The following is a 23,740-nucleotide window of genomic DNA, read 5'->3' as shown; positions in this document are numbered from 1 at the left end:
CTATTGCTGTCAGTACCACACATCACAATTATTTTATTTTGTGGAGAAAGTTTTTCTAAAGATCTCAAAAATAAGCAGTGTTTTGGAGTGGAACAGAATATGTAATCTGATATAGATCTATTTTTAAACAACAGGGAGGTAGGTTTTTCTTTTTAAATGTATGGAGAAATGATAGGCTGCGACTGCCAGGAAAGGTACTCTGCACATGATCAGCGGCACACATCTTATTTTTAAGAGTATGGGAAGAAATCGACTGCACCTTCTCAGCAAAAGGCACTGTTGCACATGCACAGCTCTTTCTCTCTCATTTGTCTGTTTTTGGCCAGACTACTACTCATTTTCTGCCTAGTCTCCTTACTAAGGAGATTGTAATAAAAGTGGAGTAGGAGCTGGATGACTCTCACTGGGATGTACTGGAAGGAAATACGTTAGGGAGAGAAGGAAAAGACATAAGAAGAACGAACGGGAGCAAGAGAAGCTGCTTTTGTAAGAGAAGATAATGGAGAAAAACTCAGCACAGCAGCAGGGGGCGGGAAAGAGAGAGATTTTAAATATTGTGACCACGCCCCCTCTTGGTCAACCAATCCGTTTTGCAGTATTGGCTGGAGGGGCGGGAGAAGGGAAGTCCAGACGCTTCGAGATCTGTGAATTATCCAAGAATTACCAGCATCGACAACGTCATTTGCATCCCTGATAGAGAGGACACCCGAAGATAAGGATTTCCATAGTCAACAGCAGGCTGCGTGGGCTTGGGGCTGAAGAGTGAGAGCCGCCCATTTTCGACGCAGAACCTGACAACCCTTCCTCCACTAACGCCCCCGCCGGGCTCTTTCACACCTTCCTCCCTTTGAATGGTCGCTGGAATTGGAAGGAGGGTCCGCCGCGTAGGGCGAGAGGAAAACAGGTGCTGTCATATTTCGCGCACGCGCACGCGCACGTCACGGCTGAGCACGCGCAGTGAGCCTCTCGGCCTTTTTGGCTCGTGGTTGATGCAATGCGGCGCAAGCGCTCTTCGAGCTGGTCTGTCAGAGGCTTCCGTAAAGCTACCCCCGGCCCAGGTAAGCGGGGCGTGAGTGAGTGTGGCGGCGCGGCGGTCCTTGCGGTCTTTGCCCTTGCGCTTGGCCCCGATGAGGGATTTGCGCGTCCCAATGGACTCGTCTCAAAATCGAGGCGATTTTGCTTTTCTGGGTGTGTGTTATAGGCACGTTATTTTTTGAGTCCTGGCGGGGCGGGGGTTGGGGGAGAGGGTCTGAAAGTGGCGGCTCCCTTCCTCCGGCCCCCCTCCCCGGGGCTAGAGACCGGGACGGGGAGAGTGTGTGTGGCGGCGCCGGCCTCTTCAGATATACTCCCAGTCAGATGGCTGCAAAATAGACATGACGGGTTTCTACGCAAAAATCGCTTCTGTGTAGGAAATGGGGTGTAGCCTGCATGGACACTGTTACAGGAGACAATAGCAAAACATACATGATGATGGTGAACATACATACAAGTTCTTACACAACATCCAGCCATCATTTCCAGGGGAGTTGTAGTTCAGAACAGCTGGAGAGCCAAGGTTGCCTGCCCCTGGGTTAGAGTGTTGGACATAGATTGTGGCGACTGGGTTCAAATCCTCCCTTAGCCACAGTCTTATTGGCTGGCCATGGTCAGGTCACTGTCTCTCAGCCTAGCCTATTTCACAGGGTGGTTGTGAGGATAAGGAATGGGGGAACCATGTAGATTCTGGTTTTGAATACCAAAACCAAATAGAATTTTTTTTTTAATACAGCCAAAATGCTGCTACTTTTCTTAATATGTTATGTTTTATAATTAAAACAGGAACTGGTGTTTTGACAGTATTCATGATATTCAAATTAGTGGTACTGGGCAAGATCCAAACTAAGTTAGTCATGACTGAAACAAATTAGACATGGCTAGCTTAAGCCCTGTTAACTTCAGTGGACTTAGTCCTGACCAGGGGCCTTGCTAGGTACTTAAAAGATCTGGGCCCACAACCCCTCTTTTGATAATTTAACTAAATAATGACTCCCCAGAGAATAACTACATCTGAGTCATCTCCAAAGGGAAACTGGAAAAGACAAGTGCTACATTTGGTGTGATTCCACTGTATTATATGAGAGACCTTTAAAAAATGTAACTTATCTGGGGCGGGGAGTATGACTGATTTTAATTATCAAAAGGAGATTTGTGGGCTTGAGCCCCAGATCTTTTACATACCTAACAACACCCCTGTTTGTCTCTGCTATAGAGCACTCAGAACCATCCACCCTCCTTCCAGATCTGCAAGTAAATGCCTCCTGCCTGACAGGATCCCTTTATCCCTTTTTAGCCCCATTCTTCTCTCTCTGAGTTTCTCCTCCTCTGCTTGTCATTGGCTGACGAGTTGTAAGCTGAGGCTACAACCCTTGTCCAACAGGCTCCTCAGCTGAGCTGTCAGCTTGCCTCAGCCTGCACACTTTTCAGCCAATGACAAGCAGAGGATAAGGTGAGATGGATTGCCTCTCTGATCTTTGACTTTCCCCTTCCTCACTCTTCTCCCCCATCAGACAGCAGGTACGGTGGGGACAACAATGTTTGTGATGCTCAGTCACATTGGCAGAAAAAGTACTGTAGCAAAAGGACTGTACCAAATTGCATGAAGGCCCCCCAACACAGAAATCCCTCCTGCTCTGTGAACCTTCCCACTCCCCTCCATTGCTATGTTAGGGTTGCCATATTCTGGTTTTCCAAATCCAGGCATTTAATTTACATATTATGTAAATTGGTTTGAAAATAATTTTTGAGCAGAATAGTGACTGCACGTTTTGCTCCATGACTCCGCTTCTACAAGGGGTAGAGCTTAGGTTCCCCCCGCTTTTTTAAATGAAATCTGAAATCTGGGCGAATCTGGGTGGGCTAAGCAATCTGGGTGAGATGCTTAAAATCTGGGTGAAACCTGAAATTCTGGGGGGTAAGGCAACTCTGTGCCATGTGGAGGCTGGCACTAGCCTCTCCATATCCCCCCGCCTTGCTGCCACCCTCTGCCTTGCTGCCTTCTTCTCATCCTGCCTTACTGCTTCCTCCTACTTTACCACTCGACGTCATTTCCCCATTGACTCTTGGGTGGATGGGCTGTTTTCTTGCTCAAGAGAGAGAGGAAATAGCCCATCCTTCTGCTCATGACTGCAAAAAGTAGTGGAGAAATGATGGTGGATGATGACAGGAGATAGGAGGAGACAAGAGGTAGTGGCAGGAGGAGGAAGAGAAGGCAGCAAGGCAGGAGCAATGGAGGGGGTGGCACAAAGCAGCTAGCACTATTCCCCACATGGCAGTGGTGGGGAACAAGGGGCTTGTGGGGCAATGTGAGGGCCTTGCAGTGGAGGGGTGAGGGGCTCTCAACAGCTGCTGGGGGCAGGGGGCTCATGTTCTTTGAACATGTCTGCATGATAATAGTTACGCCCCTGCTCGCTCAGTCAGTCAGTCAGTTGGTGCTGCCGCCCAGCCTCCAACTGGGGTTACTATAACAGGGCTGGCTCATATAAACATGGTCCAGGCCCATTTTCTGGGCCTGGCCCCCATTTGCCCCATTGTAGATATGGGTCTATTGGAAAGGTGAAATCCCTAATCTAGTGTAATTGAGCATCCATTCACGTAGCAGATCTAGTATCAGAATGTGCTTCCTGACAATATGAACAGTGTTCAGCTTTACAGCTTCAATCAATGAGCAGAATTAAAATGGAGCAATTAAACTGAATGATGCTCTTTTTAAATTCATAATGTGTCTCTTGCTGTTATGCTGCAGGTACTTACCACTATGCAGCTATCCAAGTGAATGCGCTTTATTTGCTGAAATTGGCTTTGTCACTAGCAAATGTCTTTGATCTATTTGTTCTGTAAGTGGTGTCTGAGGTAAAATGTCTCTCTAAATATTTAATTATCCTGTTTCTTCAGTGTCCCTTGAGATATGAAGATATCTGCATTTTAAGACTCAGCTCTAAAATGGAGGAGACCGGCAAGGAGGCTGTTGCAACAGCTGTACAGAGGGTGGCTGGAATGCTTCAGCGGCCAGACCAGCTAGATAAAGTGGAGCAGTATCGTCGGAGGGAAGCGCGCAAAAAAGCATCAGTGGAAGCTAGGTTGAAGGTACGGAACTTCAAAACGAAGCCTATTTCTTATTTAAGCACAGAATATGTTAGTCTAGAATCTTAGTAAAGACTTTGTCTATAGAACCATAGCATGTAAAGGCCTAAAACACCATGCTGGACACTGTCACAATGTAAAGTAGTGGCATGCAGTAGAAGAACTGAGAATACTGGTCCCCCTCCTTGCCCCTTCACTGTGGGGACCTTATTTCCTTGGAGGAGAATACCTCCTTTGTCATTTTGGAAAATGAACAGAGTCCTGTGGGAACTTGTGACTAACCAATATGCTGAGGAATATGCTTTCATGGGCTTCACTTCATCAATTACAAGTGAGTTTTAGCCCTTAAAACCTTGTGCCACAATATATTTGCTATTGTTTAGAATCCCACAGGTCTCTCAGTTAATTTTGTTCTGCATTGTGTATCCATCTGGAATTTAGCATTTGAGAACTTTCTTTTCCCTTTTAAACTTATTTAATCTCAGTCTTTACTCCTTCCTTCTATGAAATCCTACTTTCCCTCAGTGTTTCCTTATAGCCTAAAAGGCTATTGACATGCCTTATTCTTACAGCACTTCCCAATTCAGTTTAGAAAAAAAGTCCAAATTTTGATTGAACTGTAAACCTCAATCTAATACTTTTTTTTTTTTAAAGCCTATATATGTGTCACTTTCATGGTAAGTTGCACATGCAGAATGCTACTAGGTTCTACACTTGTCTTCACATGTACAGTATTTTAATGTCCCCTGAGTCAGGTTGTAACTTGGAGCAGTAAATTTTCTGGATTTCAGTTTTGTGCAAGTACTGCAATTTATTTTGAACTATTATTATTATTATTATTTCGATTTCTATACCGCCCTTCAAAAAATGGCTCAGGGCAGTTTACACAGAGAAAATATACAGATATACAGAAATATATAGATGAAAGCATTCTGGCTGAAATCCAAAAAGCTCTTTTAGCCTGAATGTATCGAGTGGGATTTTAGAGATCTTCTCTTTAATACTAGACCTCCATGCTGTATCATAAACTAATTCTGACATTTCCCTCTATCTCATGGTGGCATGGCAAACTTCTGTTCAATAAACACAAGTTCAGAACCAGTTGCATAGTTGTTTGGATCTAGCCTCCTATCTTTATTTTTCATCATAGTTTGAAATGTCACTAGTATAGGGAATCCCTTTATAGTTATACAAGAGAAAGATAAGATTTTCTTCTGTATCTTTAAGGAATGGTAGTTATATTGCATTACACTGATTGGCTCAAACGTGTGTTTTCATAATCTATATATTTAATTCTCTAAGGCATACCTGTGGCTAATCCCGTGTGTGGCAGCTCTCGCGAGATTTTGTGAGCAAAAGCACCTGATTGGGCAGTGGGGATTCCATATGCAGATAGGGAGGAGGAGCCTGTGAGAGCAGAAGCAACATGGTGATTGGGCAGTGGAGATTCCATATTCAGATAGGGAGGAGGAGCCTGTGATGGTTAAGGTCAGTTGGAATGCAGCTGTTACTGATCGGAAGATGTTCTTGATTGTAGAGGAGAGGAATCGCTATATATAAATGATAGTGGGCAGGGGTCAGCAAAGAGGGGGGTCGTGAGGGAGGAAAGAGTCCCCTCAGGAGAAGGAGGCTGCCGTTGTGTGAATTAGATGAGGAAACAAGATGAACAAGGTCTGTTAACTCAGGAAGGGACAGAGAGAGAGAGAGAAGAAGGGAGGGGAAGACAGACAGAGGGGGAAAGTGAGTGGAGGAGAGAGGAGAAAGGGAGGGGGATAGAGAAAGAAGGAAGGGCGAGGGATGGGCCCAAGCCTGTCAGCGGCCTGAGGGGAACGAGTGGCTATGGCGGCAGCAGCAAGGAAGGGTCCAGTCAACCTGCTGTTTGGGGCGACCAAGTCAACCACTACTGCTGTTTGGGCCATTGGTGGAGGGAGGCAGGCCGGCAAGGGATGAGCCCGGGCCTGGCAGCGGCCTGAGGGGAACGAGCAGCCTTGGCGGTGGCGGCAGCAAGGGAGGGCCCAGTCAACTGCTGCTGCTCCTGTGGGGAGGAGCAAGAGCGGAGCTCGGGTGAGGAGGTCTCTGGGGATAGTAGGCTGCAGCTTGGCCAGTAGGTTCCAGCAACGCTGCAGCCGCAACCAAGAGGGGTGAGAGGGATGGAGAAAAGGAATGGAGGAGTGACCAAGATGGGTGAAGAGGAGCAGGAGTGCAGCTCAGGTGAGGGTGGAGAGATCTCTGAGTTGAGGGCGGCCATGGCAGGGGGTGAGGGGAGCAATCAAGTACTAGTGTGCAGATGCTCTGCGTGGGTTAAGCTGGTTTTTAATATTGCACATACTGGTTTCATGTGACTTCATAATTATTATATTTTATATATTCCTTGTCATATTTTTGCTCTCGAATGTAGTTTTTCTTGTAATGGTTTCTTTTTGTGTGTGGGGGTGGGGAAGAGCCCTATCAGAGAGATTCTTAGCTGTTTGTTGCTAATGTAGAGTGAACTAATGTTTAAGTTTTACTTTTCAGGCAGCAATCCAGTCACAGCTAGATGGAGTTCGAACTGGTTTAAGCCAACTCCACAATGCATTGAATGATGTCAAGGATATTCAGCGTTCTTTGGCTGATGTCAATAAAGACTGGCGACAGAGTATCAACACCATAGAAAACCTCAAGGATGTTAAGGATGCTGTAGTTCAACACAGCCAACTTGCAGCTGCTGTGGAAAATCTCAAAAATATCTTCTCAGGTATGAGTCTATATGTGGCTTCATCCAGAAGGAATAACAGAAGTGTAATGTTATGGTGATGTGTTGGAGACACAATTAAGCTTGGCTTGAAATTGTCAGAAAAGGAAAGGAAGAGTCATAAACATTGCATAGTATGGCTTCTCATGCAACTGCATGTTCTGAAAGGATGACTGTGTGGTGTAATGCTATCACATTTCTTTTTTGACTTTTGCTTCTCAGTGCCAGAGATCGTTCGGGAGACTCAAGATTTGATTGAGCAGGGACAATTGCTGCAAGCCCATCGAAAGCTGATGGATTTGGAGTGTTCACGAGATGATCTGATGTATGAGCAGTATCGTATGGACAGCAAGAACACCCGTGACATGAACCTCATTGATAACTATTTTGGAGATATGCAAAAACTTTCTGAAGAGCTGGCCAAGCAACTCTGGATGGTCATTCAGAGGTCTCTTGTCACAGTCCGCCGAGATCCAACCTTGCTGGTTTCAGTTGTCAGAATAATTGAAAGGGAAGAGAAAATAGACAGACGCATGCTAGATAGAAAAAAGCAAACTGGGTTTATTCCCCCTGGCAGGCCTAAAAAGTGGAAGGAAAAAATGTTTAATGTATTGGATCGTACTGTCACCACTAGGATTGAAGGTACTCAAGCAGACACCCGAGAATCTGACAAAATGTGGCTTGTTCGCCACTTGGAAATAATCCGCAAATATGTCCTTGATGATCTGGTGGTGGCTAAAAATCTTATGGATCAATGTTTTCCACCACATTATGAAATGTTCAAAAAGTTACTAATCATGTACCACCAGGCATTGTCTCAACGAATGCAAGACCTGGCTTCTGAAGATCTGGAAGCAAATGAAATTGTTAGCCTTTTAACATGGGTTTTAAATACTTATAAAAGGTAAGGGTACTGCTTTTGGGTATAGTAGAAAGTATCAACAACACCTGGTTTTAGATTGATGTGTTTAGATAGATACATAATGGTGGACTGGTATGGATGATATTTATGTATACCACGGTGGCACAGCTTCAACCCTCCAACTGTTGTTGCACTACAACTTGCATCATCCACACTTACAGTTGTTAGGGATGATGAGATTGTAGTCCAGCATCTGCAGGATAGCCAAAGCTGTATGGCCCTGGCATTTACTGATGGTCCATAAGTAATTACCATAAGATTTGCACATAGCACATGTGACACATCCTGGGCTTGTTCTCATGACCCACGTGATTGTAGTTAGAGTTAACTGTGATAGCTGAGCCAGATGCACTGCCATGGAGCATGGCATGAGAACAATCATGGTCCTGCCACCACAGTTAACTAAGTTTAAGCTATAATTGGCAGTTAAGATCAGATTGCATCTGCTGGTCGTAGTTTAATCCTAATTAACCATGGCAATGGGACTATGATTGCTGGTAAAGTGTGGGTTCTCCGTGGGAACATGCCCTGCTCGGCGATTGTAGATAAACTTTTAAGGACAATTCCATGGGTCATGAGAACAAGTCCCCTGTCTACTCCAACTGATAGAGGTTCTCCAGTATCTCTAGCCAGACGTATTTGCTAGCCTTGATGCCAGAGATCTTTTTTTTTCCTTCCAGCTGGAGATGCCAGAGATTTAATTGGGATTTTCTGAATATAAACATGTACTATGATATTGAACTACGGTCCCTCTCCAAAATGATGCAAACTATTTGATTTAAATAGGTACATCAGCTGGGCCAAAACCCCCTTTTGGGTTTCTATATATTATTGTGTTTTTTCTTTCTTTCTAAGAGCAGATAAAGATGTGTTAAATATTGTTTCATTTTGTGGAAAGGAATATTGTAGAATAAGTGCATTGTTGACTGACGGTATTTTGACAAGGAGAGTTGTCAAAATATCAAAATAAAGTGGTCAAAATTACGAGGAGGAGAGCTAGTCTTGTGGAAGCAAGCATGACTTGTCCCCTTAGCTAAGCAGGGTCTACCCTGGTTGCATATGAATGGGAGACTACATGTGTGAGCACTGTAAGATATTCCCCTTGGAATATCTTACAAGAGTGGATGGAGCCGCTCCTGGAAGAGCTTCTAGGTTCCAAGTTCCCTTCCTGGCATCTTCAAGATAGGGCTGAGAGAATTTCCTGTCTGCAACCTTGGAGAAGCCACTGCCAGTCTGTGTAGACAATACTGAACTAGATGGACCAGTGGTCTGACTCAGTATGTGGCAGCTTCCTATGTTCCTATGACATCTGCTTTGTCTATGAAAATGGTATACAAATAACTACCCATCTGAAATATGCAAATTTAACTCTAGTCCTCCTTGTGAAGACCTTTTTGGGGGTTTTTATGTTTTGCCTACACTTTCACCATAATCTCAGGGTGGCTTACAATATAAAACACACACATGTTTCTAATGTTCCTTATGACCACAGTCAGTGAGACAATTACCTCCAGTTTTGGAGAAGGTTCTATGGCTCTCTGAAGGGGCCTTCAGCTCCTTCAGCGATACTCCATGTCTCTTCCATACATTTTCAGGGTTACTTTTTAAAAATGAAACTGATTAGCCCTTTTATTTTCAAAGATATAAGGGTGAATGTGGAGAGAGTTCTGTCCAGTTGCTCAGTAAGAAGTAAACCTGCTTCTGCCTTTTATTTTATTTAGCACATTTTTATGCCTCCCCATATACAAACCTCTAGACAGTTTACATTTTCCAATGTTCTGGCCAATACGTGCAACGGCACTATGAGAATTGATAATCTTTTGAGACCTGGGGATTTAAATTTTGTAAAATTGAAATTTTTATTGTATTATACTTGTATTTAGTTCTTTTACATTGACTTTTATGCTGGCCGCCCTATTACAAAATACTCAGCCTTATGCTCCTCACATTACAGGTTTTGGTGCTACGAGAAAGCAGAAAATTCTGATTATAATTTCTTACAGAAACATTGAAATATGTGTTTTCCTTCACTTTTCATCTGCTTATTCTCTCTTCAATTCAGTGTAGAGATGATGGGGAACCCAGAACTTACACCAGAGGTGGATGCCAATACCCTGCAACCTCTACTCTCTCAAGATGTGGTGGATGAGCTTCTTAGTACATACATGTCAACACTTACAGTAAGCAGTAATGGCAAAAATGATGATTCCTTTTAGTTCTTTTTCTTCCTTTCCCCCACAGCCCAGATTTTACCTTGCATGTGAGTAATGGGTTGTTCAAACTGAGGCACACAGTCCAATTTGGCATGCTACCACAAGCCTTCCCAAAGTGGGTTGGATGGTGATACAAAAAATGTGATTTTGTGCCACATGAGAGTTGCTGAAACATACTAGTAAAGGACATGGACCTCTGTTCTTATTGTCCTTTTGATTCAATATCTGGACAATTCTATATTTCTTTTCTTGATTTATTCTTCTTTTTTCTGTAGTCCAACATCATTGGCTGGTTACGAAAAGCACTGGAGACTGATAAAAAGGACTGGCTAAAAGAAAATGAGCCAGAAGCAGATCAAGATGGATACTATCAAACAACACTCCCTGCTATTGTTTTCCAGGTATAACGACTGGTTTCTGTAAACTGATGGAGAAAAGGGGACCTTTTTAAAATTAAGAAATGCACAAATCAGTTGAATGTATGCTTTTGTTTTTGTTTTTTTTAATGGATTTGCTCATTAGGGTCCACTTAATATATTCCCAAATTCTATACTTTACTATTTAACTCCTGGAGGGCATGAGGTCCCCACCCATCACAACTGATGATGTTGGTGGTTTGGGGTCATATTTGAAAGACCAGCTGTTCCCAGCTTGGCAACAGAAGTCTGGGGCACAGCTGTCCTCTTCCTATTCCACCAGAAAAATACCCATAATTATGGACAGGAGAGATGGAGATTGCAGGGTTGGAGCAGAACAGGAGCACAATGCCTATGAGTCAAAGCACTGGGTGCAAGCTCTCCCACACTGTATGCCTTGTAGCTCCAACCTGCAAGGAGCATGATTAATTGCTGGCTTCTGCATTTTGACCATGTGTAATATTTAGTTCATTTGTTCTTTTTTAGATGTTTGAGCAGAATCTTCAAGTGGCTACCCAGATAAGTGACGATTTGAAAATAAAGGTACTGCATTTGTGCCTTCAGCAAATGAGTACATTTCTCAGCAGGTAACATTTAAATGTTAACCTTCACGTACTGTTTTTCTCTTTCTTGAGAATATCTTCTTTCCAGATATGCAAACAAATTGCTAAGACACCTGTTGTTTACCTCAGCTGTTGTTGCCCATAAAAGTGAGACATGAGTGAAGTACAGGAATGAAAGTTTTGTCAGAGTTCTTCACTTCTGTGTACCTCAGTCATACTCGACAAGATACTAGCAAAGGGCTCTTTATTTATTTGCTCCCCAGTTTGAATGTGTTTCGGCATAGCTGTTTCCTTACCCACATCAGCGGTTCATTCTGATTTGCCTATATCTTGCCTTGCATGGGCTAGTGAGTTGCTGAAGTGCATAAGGAGAGAACTCTGACAGGGATTCTGTCATTCGTGGGGTGAGTGGGAGGGTGGGTAAAAGAGCCTCTGGCTTGTTCCTCAGCAAGACATTGGGCAGAGCTGTTGTTTCTGAATGGCTCAGTTCAAATTCTGACCAATTCAGAACATGATCCAATTAATGATAAGCTGCTGACCATGTCTAGAAACTACTGTTGTGACAGGCTTCTTGATTGCATGGAAGCCTTGGTAGTTATTGGCACCTCCTGTGGTTTGTGGCTAACTCACTTAAACTTGCCTCTTTGTTCTCATTTTGGATCACTCGACAAGAACTTTTGACTGATGAACTGCATGCACCGAGATATGTCCATTGACTTGTGGAACTATTTTCGGGAGATTTCCAGAGCCTTAAGTGTATCTCAGTTTGTGATAAATCTGAAGAGAGGGGTGGCAGGACTTGTTTTCTGCAGACTGGAAGACTGGCATGGTCAGTCACTGAATGCTTTATCCCTTTTCCCAATCTCTGGATTTTTGATCTTGTATAGGTACAAAGAAGAAGCACATTTATATAAAGAAGAACACTTAAGAAATCGTCAGTGTCATCCATGCTATGTTCAGTATATGGTTGCTATAATCAACAATTGTCAGACCTTTAAGTAAGTTTTTTCAAATTCATTGATTTAATGGGAAAAAATCCATATTTATTATTTAGTTTAAATTGCAATATATACCAAGAGTATATAAACATAACTGTGATAATTTCATGGTCTATTACAAAGCAGTGAAAAGAGGCATTATACTGCTGTTCTGAGGCATGTTTTGAAAGGTGGAGAAACTAAGCTGTGCTTTCACATTTTCAGCATGGTGAAGTTTGGGTAAGAATGAACTGCTTGTGGAGGGTGTTTATTGACTGGCCCTTGTTACATCATGAACCCCTGCCCTGATCCCTGGAACAGTTTTGCAGATTTTATTAAGAATGTTTGTTTGTTAAAATGAAGGATAAATGAATAATACACTGCCCCTTTGAAAAAGAGGGCAGCATGCCTGAAGCATAGTGCCAGGTCAAAACTGATAGCTGAGCAAGCATTTTATTAGCTAGTACGTACATCTGTCACACAAACGATGAAGCTGGGAGGAAGCTGGTCTGATACCATGGATGAAAAACCTGCAAACTATCAGTCTGTGCTTCAGAAACCTAAGGGATGTATCCATGCAGGAGTATATTGCCCCAAATACAAACTGTATCTAAGCAAATGGTTTTCAGATTTTCTGCCTTCAGTGGCCCCTTTCCATATCAATTTGCCTGAAGGGGATCCAAGAGTTCTTGCTGCAGAAATCTAGAGCATTGCAGGGACACCAGTCCAGCTTATTTGTCCTCACCGTTGCCTTATTTTAACTGAGAGTGAATTAAACCCTGAAGCTTCACGTTGCAGAGGAGAAGCAGCAATGGTAGGCAATTTTGTCCATCACTCCTGATCTTCTCAGTAAGGGACCCATATGTGTAAAAATCTCTGGGCCTGATTGTGGGTTCTCATAACATAATTTGAAAATCACTGGTTCACCAAACCAACATTTTCCCCCAGTGCTGATTTGCTCAATAATGTTTCTGAAAACTGCACCTAACATACCAAAGGTTGGTTGTTGAGCAACGGTTACACATTGTATGATAAATATGTTAGAGCTTTTTAATATGAATGATATACTCCCCTCAGTGGAGACGAGTTTCTTAAGTGGCATCATATGATAACTACTGTATCCCCTTATCTGATAGATATGCACGAGGCCAACTCAACCAATTTGGGTGCTGAGACATCTTGTCTTATTTGTCACAGGGAATCTATCATCAGTTTGAAAAAGAAATACTTGACTCCTGTTATGGATGACCTAATGAAAAGCAGTCATGCATGCATTGATGCAGTTCTAGATGATGTTGCCAAGGAGGGATGCTCAAGCCTGCTGGATGAAGTATTCATGGATTTAGAGGTTATTTTTTTCTTTCTTTCTTTCAAAGATCCCCTTAAAAAACAATTTGGAAGAATACCTGTATTTCTTCGGATGTGGGAAATGGACAGAGGTGCTCAGATCCAGCAAGAGATCAATCTGTGTAGGTGGTTTAGATACAGTATGCATCTGGATGCCAGTGCACATGGCAATCCATGTCTAATGGGAATGTTGATGTGCAACCCTGTGCAGCTCTCTAGATACATGCAACAAAGTGTAACTAGATTGGGCTCAAAGAGTTCAGGCATCCTAGAGATCCATTGTCTGATTGTAGCATGAGCTTTTATAAGTAAAAGCCAACTTTGTCAGATGTATGATGAGTAGTTGAGCATGAAATGATTAACTGCAAAATAATTAAGCATGCTTGCAAGCTGCTTGTTGTACATCGTAACAAAGTATTACACCAGTGATTTATTTAAATAGGGCCATGGTAGATAACTCAAGATGTCTACCAAACATTAAACTGTCAGATTAAAACAATGCAGCTCCTAGAGAAAGTCCTTATTCTGTAATTATTTATTTATTCATTCAATTTCTATACCGCCCTTCCAAAAATGGCTCTCGGCGGTTTACACAGAGAAATAATAAATAAATAAAGGTCCAAATACCATATCAAATCATAGGGTCACACACATTTTTTTCCTTTCTTTGGAGTAAGAATCCATGTTATGGAGTCCTTGCTTTGGAGTCAGGCTGCTTGTTCCAGAGTAAGGAAAACTGTGTATGTCACCCATAGAATTTTGATACTTAACATACCTGCTCCAAAAGGTCTATCCCATGAACCCCTACAGATCAAGCCAGACTGCATGCCACCAGCAGAGAGCAAGTACATAGCAGAAGAGGCCTACAGAGTAAGAAGGTCTTGATGACCTACTAAGGCAGGACTGCACAACTTTAGCCCTCCTGTAGAAGTTGAGTACAACTCGTACACTGACTGTTGGCCACTGTGCATGGTGATGATGAAGTCCAAAATCAGCTGGAGGGCCAAAATTGTGCATCCCTAGACAAAAGGAAAAAACTAACTATGTCTTGCAAGAGAAGGCACAACAGCAACATCCCCTAGGTTTGCTAGCTGATTTGACCTGAGGGAAAATTCCTTCCCAACACAAATATGGCAATTGGTCTATCCTTCAGCCTAAGCAAAACCCATCGAAAAATCTTAAAAGACTTTGCAAAAGAGTAAGAGGTATGGTGGAAAGTACAAATCCACATCCCCACCCTCCAGTCTCTAGTTGTGGCAATCTCTGGTGCCCCCAGAGGAGAAGGAGAAGGAGAAGGAGAAAACCCTGTCTTATCCCAGTGAACCTGGTGTAGATGAATATAGACTGGTGCATGGATATAGATGAACGCAGCAGGATATGCCTCATACACTTATCCAATTCAGTCCTGAACTAGTGACCAATTAACCCTCTAGAAGAACCTCTAGTAGATACTCACAATTTGAAAATGAAACTATTGTTTCAGTATAAATTATTTTTAAATACTAAATAAAACTGGTTGCCCACATTGATCCTAAACACTTGTACTGGCTGCCAGTCGAGAATCTTGGGCTTAGTGTCTTAATGATACTGATATAACATTGTAGTCTATGGTCGCTCAACAAGTGGCATATCCTAATTTTTGCTGGCGTAGCAAGTCTTAGGATCAGACTTCTATTCCTTCCCCCTCTGAGTATTTTGCTCAGGCTATAGATGCAACTCTCAGGCTTGTGGTGATTTAGCAGAAAGCAAACTGTGTTGCTTCCTGTAGTAATGCTTATGTTGCAGCAGTATTATTATTATGATCGTTTATCACCTTGTTCAGTATGAAGATGGAGTTAAGCACATCTGTTAGCAGAGATATGATAATCCTCATTTGTTTATTTTTAAAATTTGCATTCTGCACTTGCGTTTGCATTTGCAATTCTAGCCATAACGGTTTTATTGGTAGCTTATAGGAAAATACTGAAACAATTTAATAATTAAAGACTAAGAGAACCAAATTTAAATCAACAATATTCAATCTGTAGCATAATAGGTTGCTGGTTCGAATCCCTGCTGGTACTATATCGGGCAGCAGCGATATAGGAAGATGCTGAAAGGCATCGTCTCATATTGCGCGGGAGAAGGCAATGGTAAATCCCTCCTGTATTCTACCAAAGACAACCATGTGGGTGCCAGGACTCAAAACCAACTTGACAGCACACTTGACCTTTTAGCATAAAATAAAAGAAGCCATTCAGAACAAAAAAAAAATTTTTGATCAGTTTTTCTGGAGGACACCAGTAAGCCATCTCATCGGACCTCCCAGGACAGTTAATTCTACAAGGAAGGAATCTCTGCAAAGAAAGCCTTGATCCTTAGACCCACGTGCCTCACCTCAGATTATGGTGTTCCTGGAGCAGAGTCTCCTCTGTGATCTCAGTGCTTGAGTTTGGGGCATTTGCTTCAGGTATCCTGGACCCAGAATGTTTAGTGCCTAGACTCCACTTGTGAAGCCAATAGCTCAATTATTTGAGAGACTTGAATACACTCCATTTTTCTGCAGTAAGTATGGTTATCTATATACAATTCTGAAATGTACAACTAGGGATGTGAAGTTGATGGATGCTGTTCAAAAATGGTTCTATCACTCATTGCCTATGTGCTCTCTCTCTTTAGCCACATCTCAGTGAGCTGATGACAAGAAAATGGCTGGCAGGATCCAATGCTGTGGATACAATCTGTGTAACTGTAGAGGATTATTTCAATGATTTTGCAAGAATAAAGAAGCCCTATATGAAGGTATAAACAAACCTTGGTGTATTCTGATGGAGTGGCATTGATTGATTGATTACGTGCCATCAAGTCGGTGTCAACTCTTACTACTTTACAATTCCTAAGCACTTTATTCTTGTTGTGTTTCAATTCACTCAAATTAATGCCCCTTCCCCCCCACCCCCCCCAAACCTTTACCATTAAAAAAAAAAGTTATAAAAACCTAATCATCTATCATTACAACACCCATTCTCTGTAAAGGGGCATTTTGCCAGGAAAATTTAATGGTTAATTCCAGTGGTCTGTTCTATTCAAATGGTGATATGTTTGCCAGATATGTTGCTCTCATTTTCAGTGGATGCTACCTGTACAACTGAAATGGCTCTCATGGATGGAGCCAATACTTTAAATTTGTAATCCCATAATTCCAAACATCTGATGGATTCCCCCACACCACCCTCCCACATTTGACAGCTGGTGTTACCTGTACACAAGTCTTGGGCACCATACAAGCTTCGGATAGTGCTGTTTCCTAGATGTGGGTGAAGGTGCTTATGCTTTTCCATTTTCTAAGGTGTACTTTCAAAAGAAAACCCCTACACAACTTCACCCCTATCTCTTTCCTCATGACCTGGCTGTGTTTTATTATAGTACTTTTCTTGCCAGTTCCACTCTACATATTTAGTAGCTGAACATGTCAGCAGTGGGGGAAGAGAAGCTGTTGTCTTTGTTCAAATTAGCACTTATTTCTTGTTTACTACCAGTAGAAGAGTTCACCTCCTGTTACTGGTAAAATGAGACTCCTGTCTCATTTTACCAGTGATAAAATCACATTTTTGTGATAAATCACATTTAAGCTGTTGCTTAAATTTCTAGTTGGTGTTAAAGTGAAAGCCTGGACAACTGAACATTCAGAATAACTTCACACTTTATAGAAGACAAATGCATATTTTTAAAGCGGAAAACCCTGGCCAATATGTCATCCCCCCCAACATACTGTTGCAGGTGAAAACTTTGCTGGGGATGATGTTCTTTCTGCCACATGTATCCACACATTTCAAGAAACATTGTGGGAGAATTAAGTACTTCTTTAGTAAGAGATTCAATTTTGTAGGGCTGGGGGGAAACCTAAGTGTGTGTCCTTATTGAAAGAGACTACCAGGATAAGATGTGGACTGACTGTGTTAACTGTTTTGAAGACATCTCTCAGGAAATCCTTTCATCTGGTGCAGATGAATCTAATCCTGAGGACTAGCCTGGAACAAAAATTGGGAATTGCTCCCTGTTAGGCTATATAGCTGCTTTCTGGAAATACTAGTCTCATCAGCCTATTTGCTGATGAGAATAGAATTCAGGGCCTATCCAGCCACAACTGGCAGCAGACTCTGACCCCTAATGTGTATCCCTATATCACTTTCTTGTTTCACAGATAAGTGTGGAAGTGTAATGCTAGCCAGTGATTAAAATTTATAGGCACAAATATTGTAGGGAAATGTTCTGGTTGCTACCTAATAATATGAATATTTCTTCATATTAGAAAATGACTGTTGAGTGCCATCGCAGAGTTGTTGTGGAGTACATCAAGGCTATTATGCTAAAGCGTATAACTTTCAAAAATGCAGAAGAAAGAAAAGAAGGCGCTGAAAGAATGAACAGAGAAGCTGATCAGTTCAGATTTCTGTTCAAGAAATTTGCTGCTGTGAGTATTAAAAAACTCAGATGTTAGAAGTAATGATGAATGGGAACGGTAAAGTTTCCCTCTCCAGCATCATCCTAAGCCCCATTCACACATAATAATAATAACAACAACAGCAACAACATTGATAATAAAATCCAGCCATCCCAGGTCCTTGGGAAGGACTCGATGTCTGTATAAAACAAACCAGTCAATAACACCTGTCTGACTGCGTTAATAATAATAATAATAATAATAATAATAATAATGTATTTGTTAGCCACCCCATAACAAATTGGACAGCTCACAACACTGCATTAAAACATTGAATTAAAATGCATGAAATCACAACACACACACCTCCAAAAAACCCTAACAATTAAAAAAAAAATTAAAGTCAGTTTTTAAAATCAAATTTAAAAGGCCTGAGTGAACAGAAGGTCTTTATCTGGTGTCTAAAAGAACAAAGTGTAGATGCCAGACAAACCTTACTGGGGAGGCTGTTCCATAAACGGGGTGCAACCACCGAAAATGCCCTCTCCCTAGTAGCCATCCACTTCCTGCAGGGGCACTTGTAGCAGGGCCTCCGAAGATCTTAAGGTCAGAGTTGGGACATATGGGGTAAAGAGCTCTCTTGGGTAACCCGGTCCCAAGTCATTATGTTCAACATGTGTACAGTCTATGAGCAGTGTACATAGGTACAGATCTGTAATTGGGTTATAGTTATTCACATGTTGTATTGAACACAGGTACAGCAGTACATTTCTATCTGTACTGTGCATTTGAGGGACCTATACCCGGGTTTACTCTTAAGATGAATGCAGGTACAGTCATTCACACAAAAGAAATATTAAGCAACAGTTTGCTTTAGTTGTTGATCTGTTAGTATTGAATAGACAGGATGGTTCACGTGCAATTGATTTAAAGTTACTATACTTCCAGAAGGTGAAACTGATAATGGTTCACTTCCTGACTAATGTTACACTCATGGAAGTTAATTTGGGTTTTACAAGAAGGCAATTCTTCCCGATCCCCCCTTCTCTGTGGTACCCCACCCCACCAATGTCCCCAGAAAACCTATCCCTGAATTATAGAATGTCAGGGTTGGAAGGGATGTTGAAGGTCTTCTAATCCAACCCCCTTTCACATGTACTGCTGCCAGGCCAGGTCTCCCCAGTCCTGTACTTCTGCATTTGATTTTTCTTACCTAAATGCTGGACTTTACATTTGTCTCTGTTGAACTTCCTCTTGTTGGTTTTGGCCCAAAATTCAAGCCTGTCCAGATAGTGAATCTTGATTCTGCCTTTTAAGGTGTTCATTATCCCTGCTGTTTGCGTCGTCTGTAGATTTGATAAGTACCACTCGAGTACCTCCTCCAAGTCATTTGTGAAAATGTTGAACAGCACAGGGCAAACCTTGGGGGACAGATTTTTGGGGTCATCAAGGAAGCAGAACTGAGGAGGGATTAGTGAAAATTGCCCCTTTGGCGGGCAGAATGTACTCTTGTGAGCATATTAGTCAGGCTGTTTGCTCTGTGTGTGTGTGTGTGTGTGTGTGTGTGTGTGTGTGTGTGTATTCTGATATGTCTGGGCCAAGGCAACTTCCCTGTGTCCTCTTATAAATCACAGTAGATCTCAGATCATACTCCAGTACTATAATAATCTTGATCATCTACACATACGTGCACACACACACACACACACACACACACACACACACACACACACTTCATATGTAGTCTCATACCCCTTGATTGCCAATCTTCAACTACTGTTCTCACAGTGGTGTTCTGTTCTCAATAAGATGGCCCTCTGTCCTAAAAGGGCTAATGGTCTAAAAGAAGCAGAAGGTAGACACCAGCAACAGCCCTGGAGAAATGTTGTACTGTAGTTAGATAGGGCTAGTTGCTCTTCTTCTGCTAAATATAAGAACCACTTTAAAAGGTGCCTCTTTGTTCAGTTTACATTTAGAAACAATGCTAGATTGTGGTTTACCTTTAAAAATGACTTTTTTGCCTCCTGGGTGTATTCAATATAATTTTGAGATTAGATGTCTGGAAAAGGGTATACTTACATGTGACAATCTTTAACAGGAATCTGGAGAGAATACAGCAGGACTTTGTGATGTCATTGAAGCCATTGCAGAAGTATTCAAGTTGACAGATCCTTCGCTACTTTATCTAGAAGTTTCAACTTTAGTTAGCAAACACCCAGATATCAGGTAACACTGTTCATTTCTAGAATTAAAATTTCTGACAGTGTTGTATTTCATGATCATGAGAGGGCTTGACACAAAAACATTGACACAAAGTTTTTATGTCAATCTCTTTTCGCTGTGATAAAAGCCCTTATGTGCAAGAGGTATGCAGTACAAAGCCAGTATTTGAACACAAATAAGTCTCCCCTTATCTGAATCTGACACGCAAATTATGCCATGTAGTTGTGTAAACACTGTAAATTTGGCCTTACTGAACAGCAGTCCTGCTTATCTGAAGATCTGACGATACATGCTGTCATGTAGTTGTATAAACACTGTAAATTTAGCTTTACTGAACAGCAGTCCTGCTTATCTGAAGATTTGACGATACATGCTGTCATGTAGTTGTATAAACACTGTAAATTTAGCTTTACTGAACAGCAGTCTTGCTTATCTGAAGATTTGACGATACAGTTACTTTGGTGGTCCTTGGAGTAGGATTTGTCAAAATGAGAAGTCCTGGGATGGCATGATATGGAGCTCCACCACCACCCTTCACCAGTTGGGAAGAGGGCCCAACAGTGGAGTACGCTTATCCTTACCCAGTGACACCACTGGGCTTGAACCTCCAAAAGAAAATGAAGGATATTTTATCACATTGTTCAACTCTTTTAAAAATCAGTGATATTCTAGAGAAATTTACAGAGTTGTACACATCTGATTATTAGAGACTTTTCCTCAAGCCCCATGGGGAGGATTCTTTGGAGGTGAGGTAGGGTTGCATGTGGTAGGAGTAGACTGGAAGAATCTGGTAGTGCTGTGTAATTGCAGTCTGGTTGAAGGTATATCAGTGTAGAAATGTAGTGACAGGAGATGGAGAACAAGGAACTGACATTCAAAACAATGCACTGTGGATACACCAGAAAGACACTTCAGTCCTGCAGAAAGCTTTTCTAGCTGCACTGCATGATGCACATAGTGGAGGGAGTAGATTTTGACTCCCACCCCCATTGCCTCCAGAAGTGCCTTGTGTCATCCAAAATGTGTTTGAGTACACTTCTGAAGGCAGTGCCTTCAAAATGGGGTGGTTGATACCATCTGGGGGGACAAATGCTCATTGTGATTTTTGACAAGGTCTACTCCCCTAGAAGTGGAAAATAGGTGATAGCATTGCAGTACTTTCAGCTTTGTGTGCTTTTATTGTCCTGACTGTCAGGCCTGCAGCAGCCAAATTTGCAATGATGTTTTAAAGCTTTTAAAACACAAAAACAGAGGAATGGAAATGGAAATTGGCAAGAATGTCCTCCAAAGATTACTCCATGGAGACAGTATAATAATATGTTCATTATTACCCTAACCCTTTCCTCTGTGCAAAAATGACTGCAATTTTATCCTGCATTTGGGGGTAGGGATAAAGGGAGTGATAACACAGGGAAAGCTGTTAAGTACAACAATACTATCACTGATTTTTCATCTCGTGGGTTTGCAGAGGAGGGGGGTGGTAGATGTTGCCAAAAATGACTACAAGCATTTGTCCCCTGAGCTGGTACTGATGGCCAAAACTTCAGGGCCTGGCTCATGGATTATATTGTTTAGAATGCATTTTGGTATGTGTTTTATTTATCAGAAGGCCTCTTCTAATGAAGGATGACTCTAAAAATGGGGTTGCAAGCTAATTTTAGAGTGTCTGGAAAGTAACAGTTGGTACTGAATTGTTTAGCAATAAGTGCTACAACATTTAGAATGCATGCTTTGATATAAAGTGCATGCTCCAATTTCCCTCCCATTAAATCTTATACTAATGCTGTACCACTTTGATTGGCAGGGATGACCATGTTACAACTTTGTTGACGATGAGAGGAGATGCCAGCAGAGAGATGAAGCAGACCATCATTGAAACTCTGGACAAAGGTCCAAGCCAGCCAAATCCAAACTATGTGCCAATTTTTAAAGAAATTACAGTTCCAACTTTAACTGTGCCAAAGCTCCTTAAATAACAGCAACAGACTTCAATATGCATCATTTTGAGTGTTAATATCCTAGGAACATTTGTTGCTTAACTTGGCCAGGCACTTGGAAGACACATGAATTTCTTGGCAGCTCTTTGGTTATTGTGTCTGATGCTAACGCTTAGCGAGGGTGGTCATTTGAAGAATACACACTGTTCTGATGGCCAGAGTGCTTTGTACTAGCATCCACCATCAGCAATTGACTTCCTCACAATTATTTATCTTGGACTTTGTGTGTACTCTCGGATGCATAACTGGACATGCATATGTTTTAGAAAACCTATTTAGGAAATGTTTGTCTAATCACTTGAATTAATTTGCTTCTGGGGGAATGAATGAAAAATGACATTTTGGGGTAGATCAATGATTTTTTCTCATCTAATTGACTTCCACTTGATTTGAAAACTTGCATAAAGGATTGCTAAATAAAACAAATGGCTATACTGGTGTTGGATCTTGGAATGCAGACTGTCGAGAGCTCCCTCTCCTTCAAGAAATGTTTATACATGCACAGATCCTCTTTAAAAAAAAAATAAAAATAAATGCAAGGACCATACTTTGAGCATGACTTGTAGGATCTGCTTGTGCATTTTAGAATGTGAGCCCTTTAGGGAAAGGGAGTCGTCTTATTGTTATTTCTCTTTGTAAACCGCCCTGGGCCATTTTTGGAAGGGTGGTATAGAAATTGAATTAATAATAATAATAATAATTCCCAGTTCCCATTTCAAGTACAGAGCAGAGGGTGCATATTATTTCCTTTTATCTTCTGTGAGTGCTTTGCTTCTTATCACTAGTCCTTATTTGGTTTAGGAACAGAGAGAAAATGGAGGTATATTAGAGGCAGCAAGGATTGAGCACTAGGTAGGATTAAAAATTGGAGAGTTAAGCAAGGGCTTCAAAGTAAAATGGGATTTGAAGGAACTGAAAAATGACAGCATATAGGGTATTTGGGGAGTCCGAGGTATAGGGAACAGCAAGAGAGAGCAAGCTGATTGTTTAGAACTGAAAATTTGAGGATGGTAGAATTGGAGCAGCAAATATCAGAAGCAGGGATATTTCAGGCTATGAGAACAGAGATGGAGTAGATCGTGAGAGGCCATGGATGGCTTGGAAAAATAAAGACCAAGTACTAAAACCACATGGTTCTGTGGTCACCAGGAGTCTACACCAACTTGATTGCACAAATTTGCTTTATTTTGCAGAAGGGTAAGAACCTGGTCTATGGATTTGAGAAGGGGTATCCTGTGTTTTGAAACATGATGACAGAGGTGAATTATTTTGATGGGATTCTGGATAGAGGTGAGGGGACTGAGATGGGAAACAAAAGCAGAGCATGCAGCAGTTTGACAACAGGCATGAGAAGAATTTTTGCAGTACTGTATAGGGAGAAGCAGCATCATTGTAACAGAAGATATATAGGGCAGCAAAGAATGGGGAGGAATCAAAGAGAAAGCTGAGGCTTCTTCCCTGCTCGGGAAGGATATATGCAGCTTCTAAGGGGAACATGACATGCTAGAATTTTTTTTAATGTACAAAGTCCTATTACTTAAGTAGATGATAATTTTCCTATTTTATAAGTCACATAAATTGACAGTTTTAGCTGGACAGCTATATGCTGTGAAGCTATTTTCCTTCTAGTAATTAGATTAGTGTGAAAACAATCCCTTCTGCCACTGAACAAACACACATGCACCCTGATACTACTGTCCTATCCTTTAGCAACAAGAGAAGAGCATTTTGTACATAAACAGACATACTCATGTTATAGAACATCCTGAAAAATTCAGACTTGGCTACTGCATGGTATTGGCAGACTTT

At 41.7% G+C, this 23,740-nt stretch overlaps 1 protein-coding gene and 1 long non-coding RNA gene across 6 annotated transcripts in view; one reads left to right on the top strand and one right to left on the bottom strand.

The window, feature by feature from the left end:
- The window catches only part of EXOC3 (exocyst complex component 3), a 64,596-nt gene extending 42,231 nt beyond the window's left edge, over positions 1-22,365 (top strand). Inside the window, exons 1-14 of one of the 5 annotated variants that reach the window (XM_053259336.1) lie at positions 912-1,058; positions 3,931-4,122; positions 5,422-5,607; positions 6,634-6,853; positions 7,073-7,754; positions 9,835-9,952; positions 10,261-10,386; positions 10,888-10,988; positions 11,852-11,962; positions 13,139-13,289; positions 15,947-16,069; positions 17,580-17,741; positions 19,810-19,937; positions 21,739-22,365. In XM_053259336.1, coding sequence (XP_053115311.1) covers positions 5,599-5,607; positions 6,634-6,853; positions 7,073-7,754; positions 9,835-9,952; positions 10,261-10,386; positions 10,888-10,988; positions 11,852-11,962; positions 13,139-13,289; positions 15,947-16,069; positions 17,580-17,741; positions 19,810-19,937; positions 21,739-21,910 — 2,103 coding nt within the window. In that variant the 5' untranslated portion in view covers positions 912-1,058; positions 3,931-4,122; positions 5,422-5,598 and the 3' untranslated portion in view covers positions 21,911-22,365. The other 4 variants (XM_053259335.1, XM_053259332.1, XM_053259334.1 and 1 more) reach the window with 4 other exon arrangements.
- On the bottom strand, positions 11,626-19,884 carry LOC128328994 (uncharacterized). Its single transcript, XR_008309495.1, has 3 exons — positions 19,791-19,884; positions 18,925-19,132; positions 11,626-11,842 (listed from the first exon to the last, which is right to left on the bottom strand). It is a non-coding gene; the product is annotated as an uncharacterized LOC128328994 (long non-coding RNA).
- Positions 22,366-23,740: the final 1,375 nt, after the last annotated feature.

The sequence above is a fragment of the Hemicordylus capensis genome, chromosome 6, assembly GCF_027244095.1.
Source record: "Hemicordylus capensis ecotype Gifberg chromosome 6, rHemCap1.1.pri, whole genome shotgun sequence".
Classification (NCBI taxonomy): domain Eukaryota; kingdom Metazoa; phylum Chordata; class Lepidosauria; order Squamata; family Cordylidae; genus Hemicordylus; species Hemicordylus capensis.
This window is presented reverse-complemented; position numbering and strand designations above follow the sequence as displayed.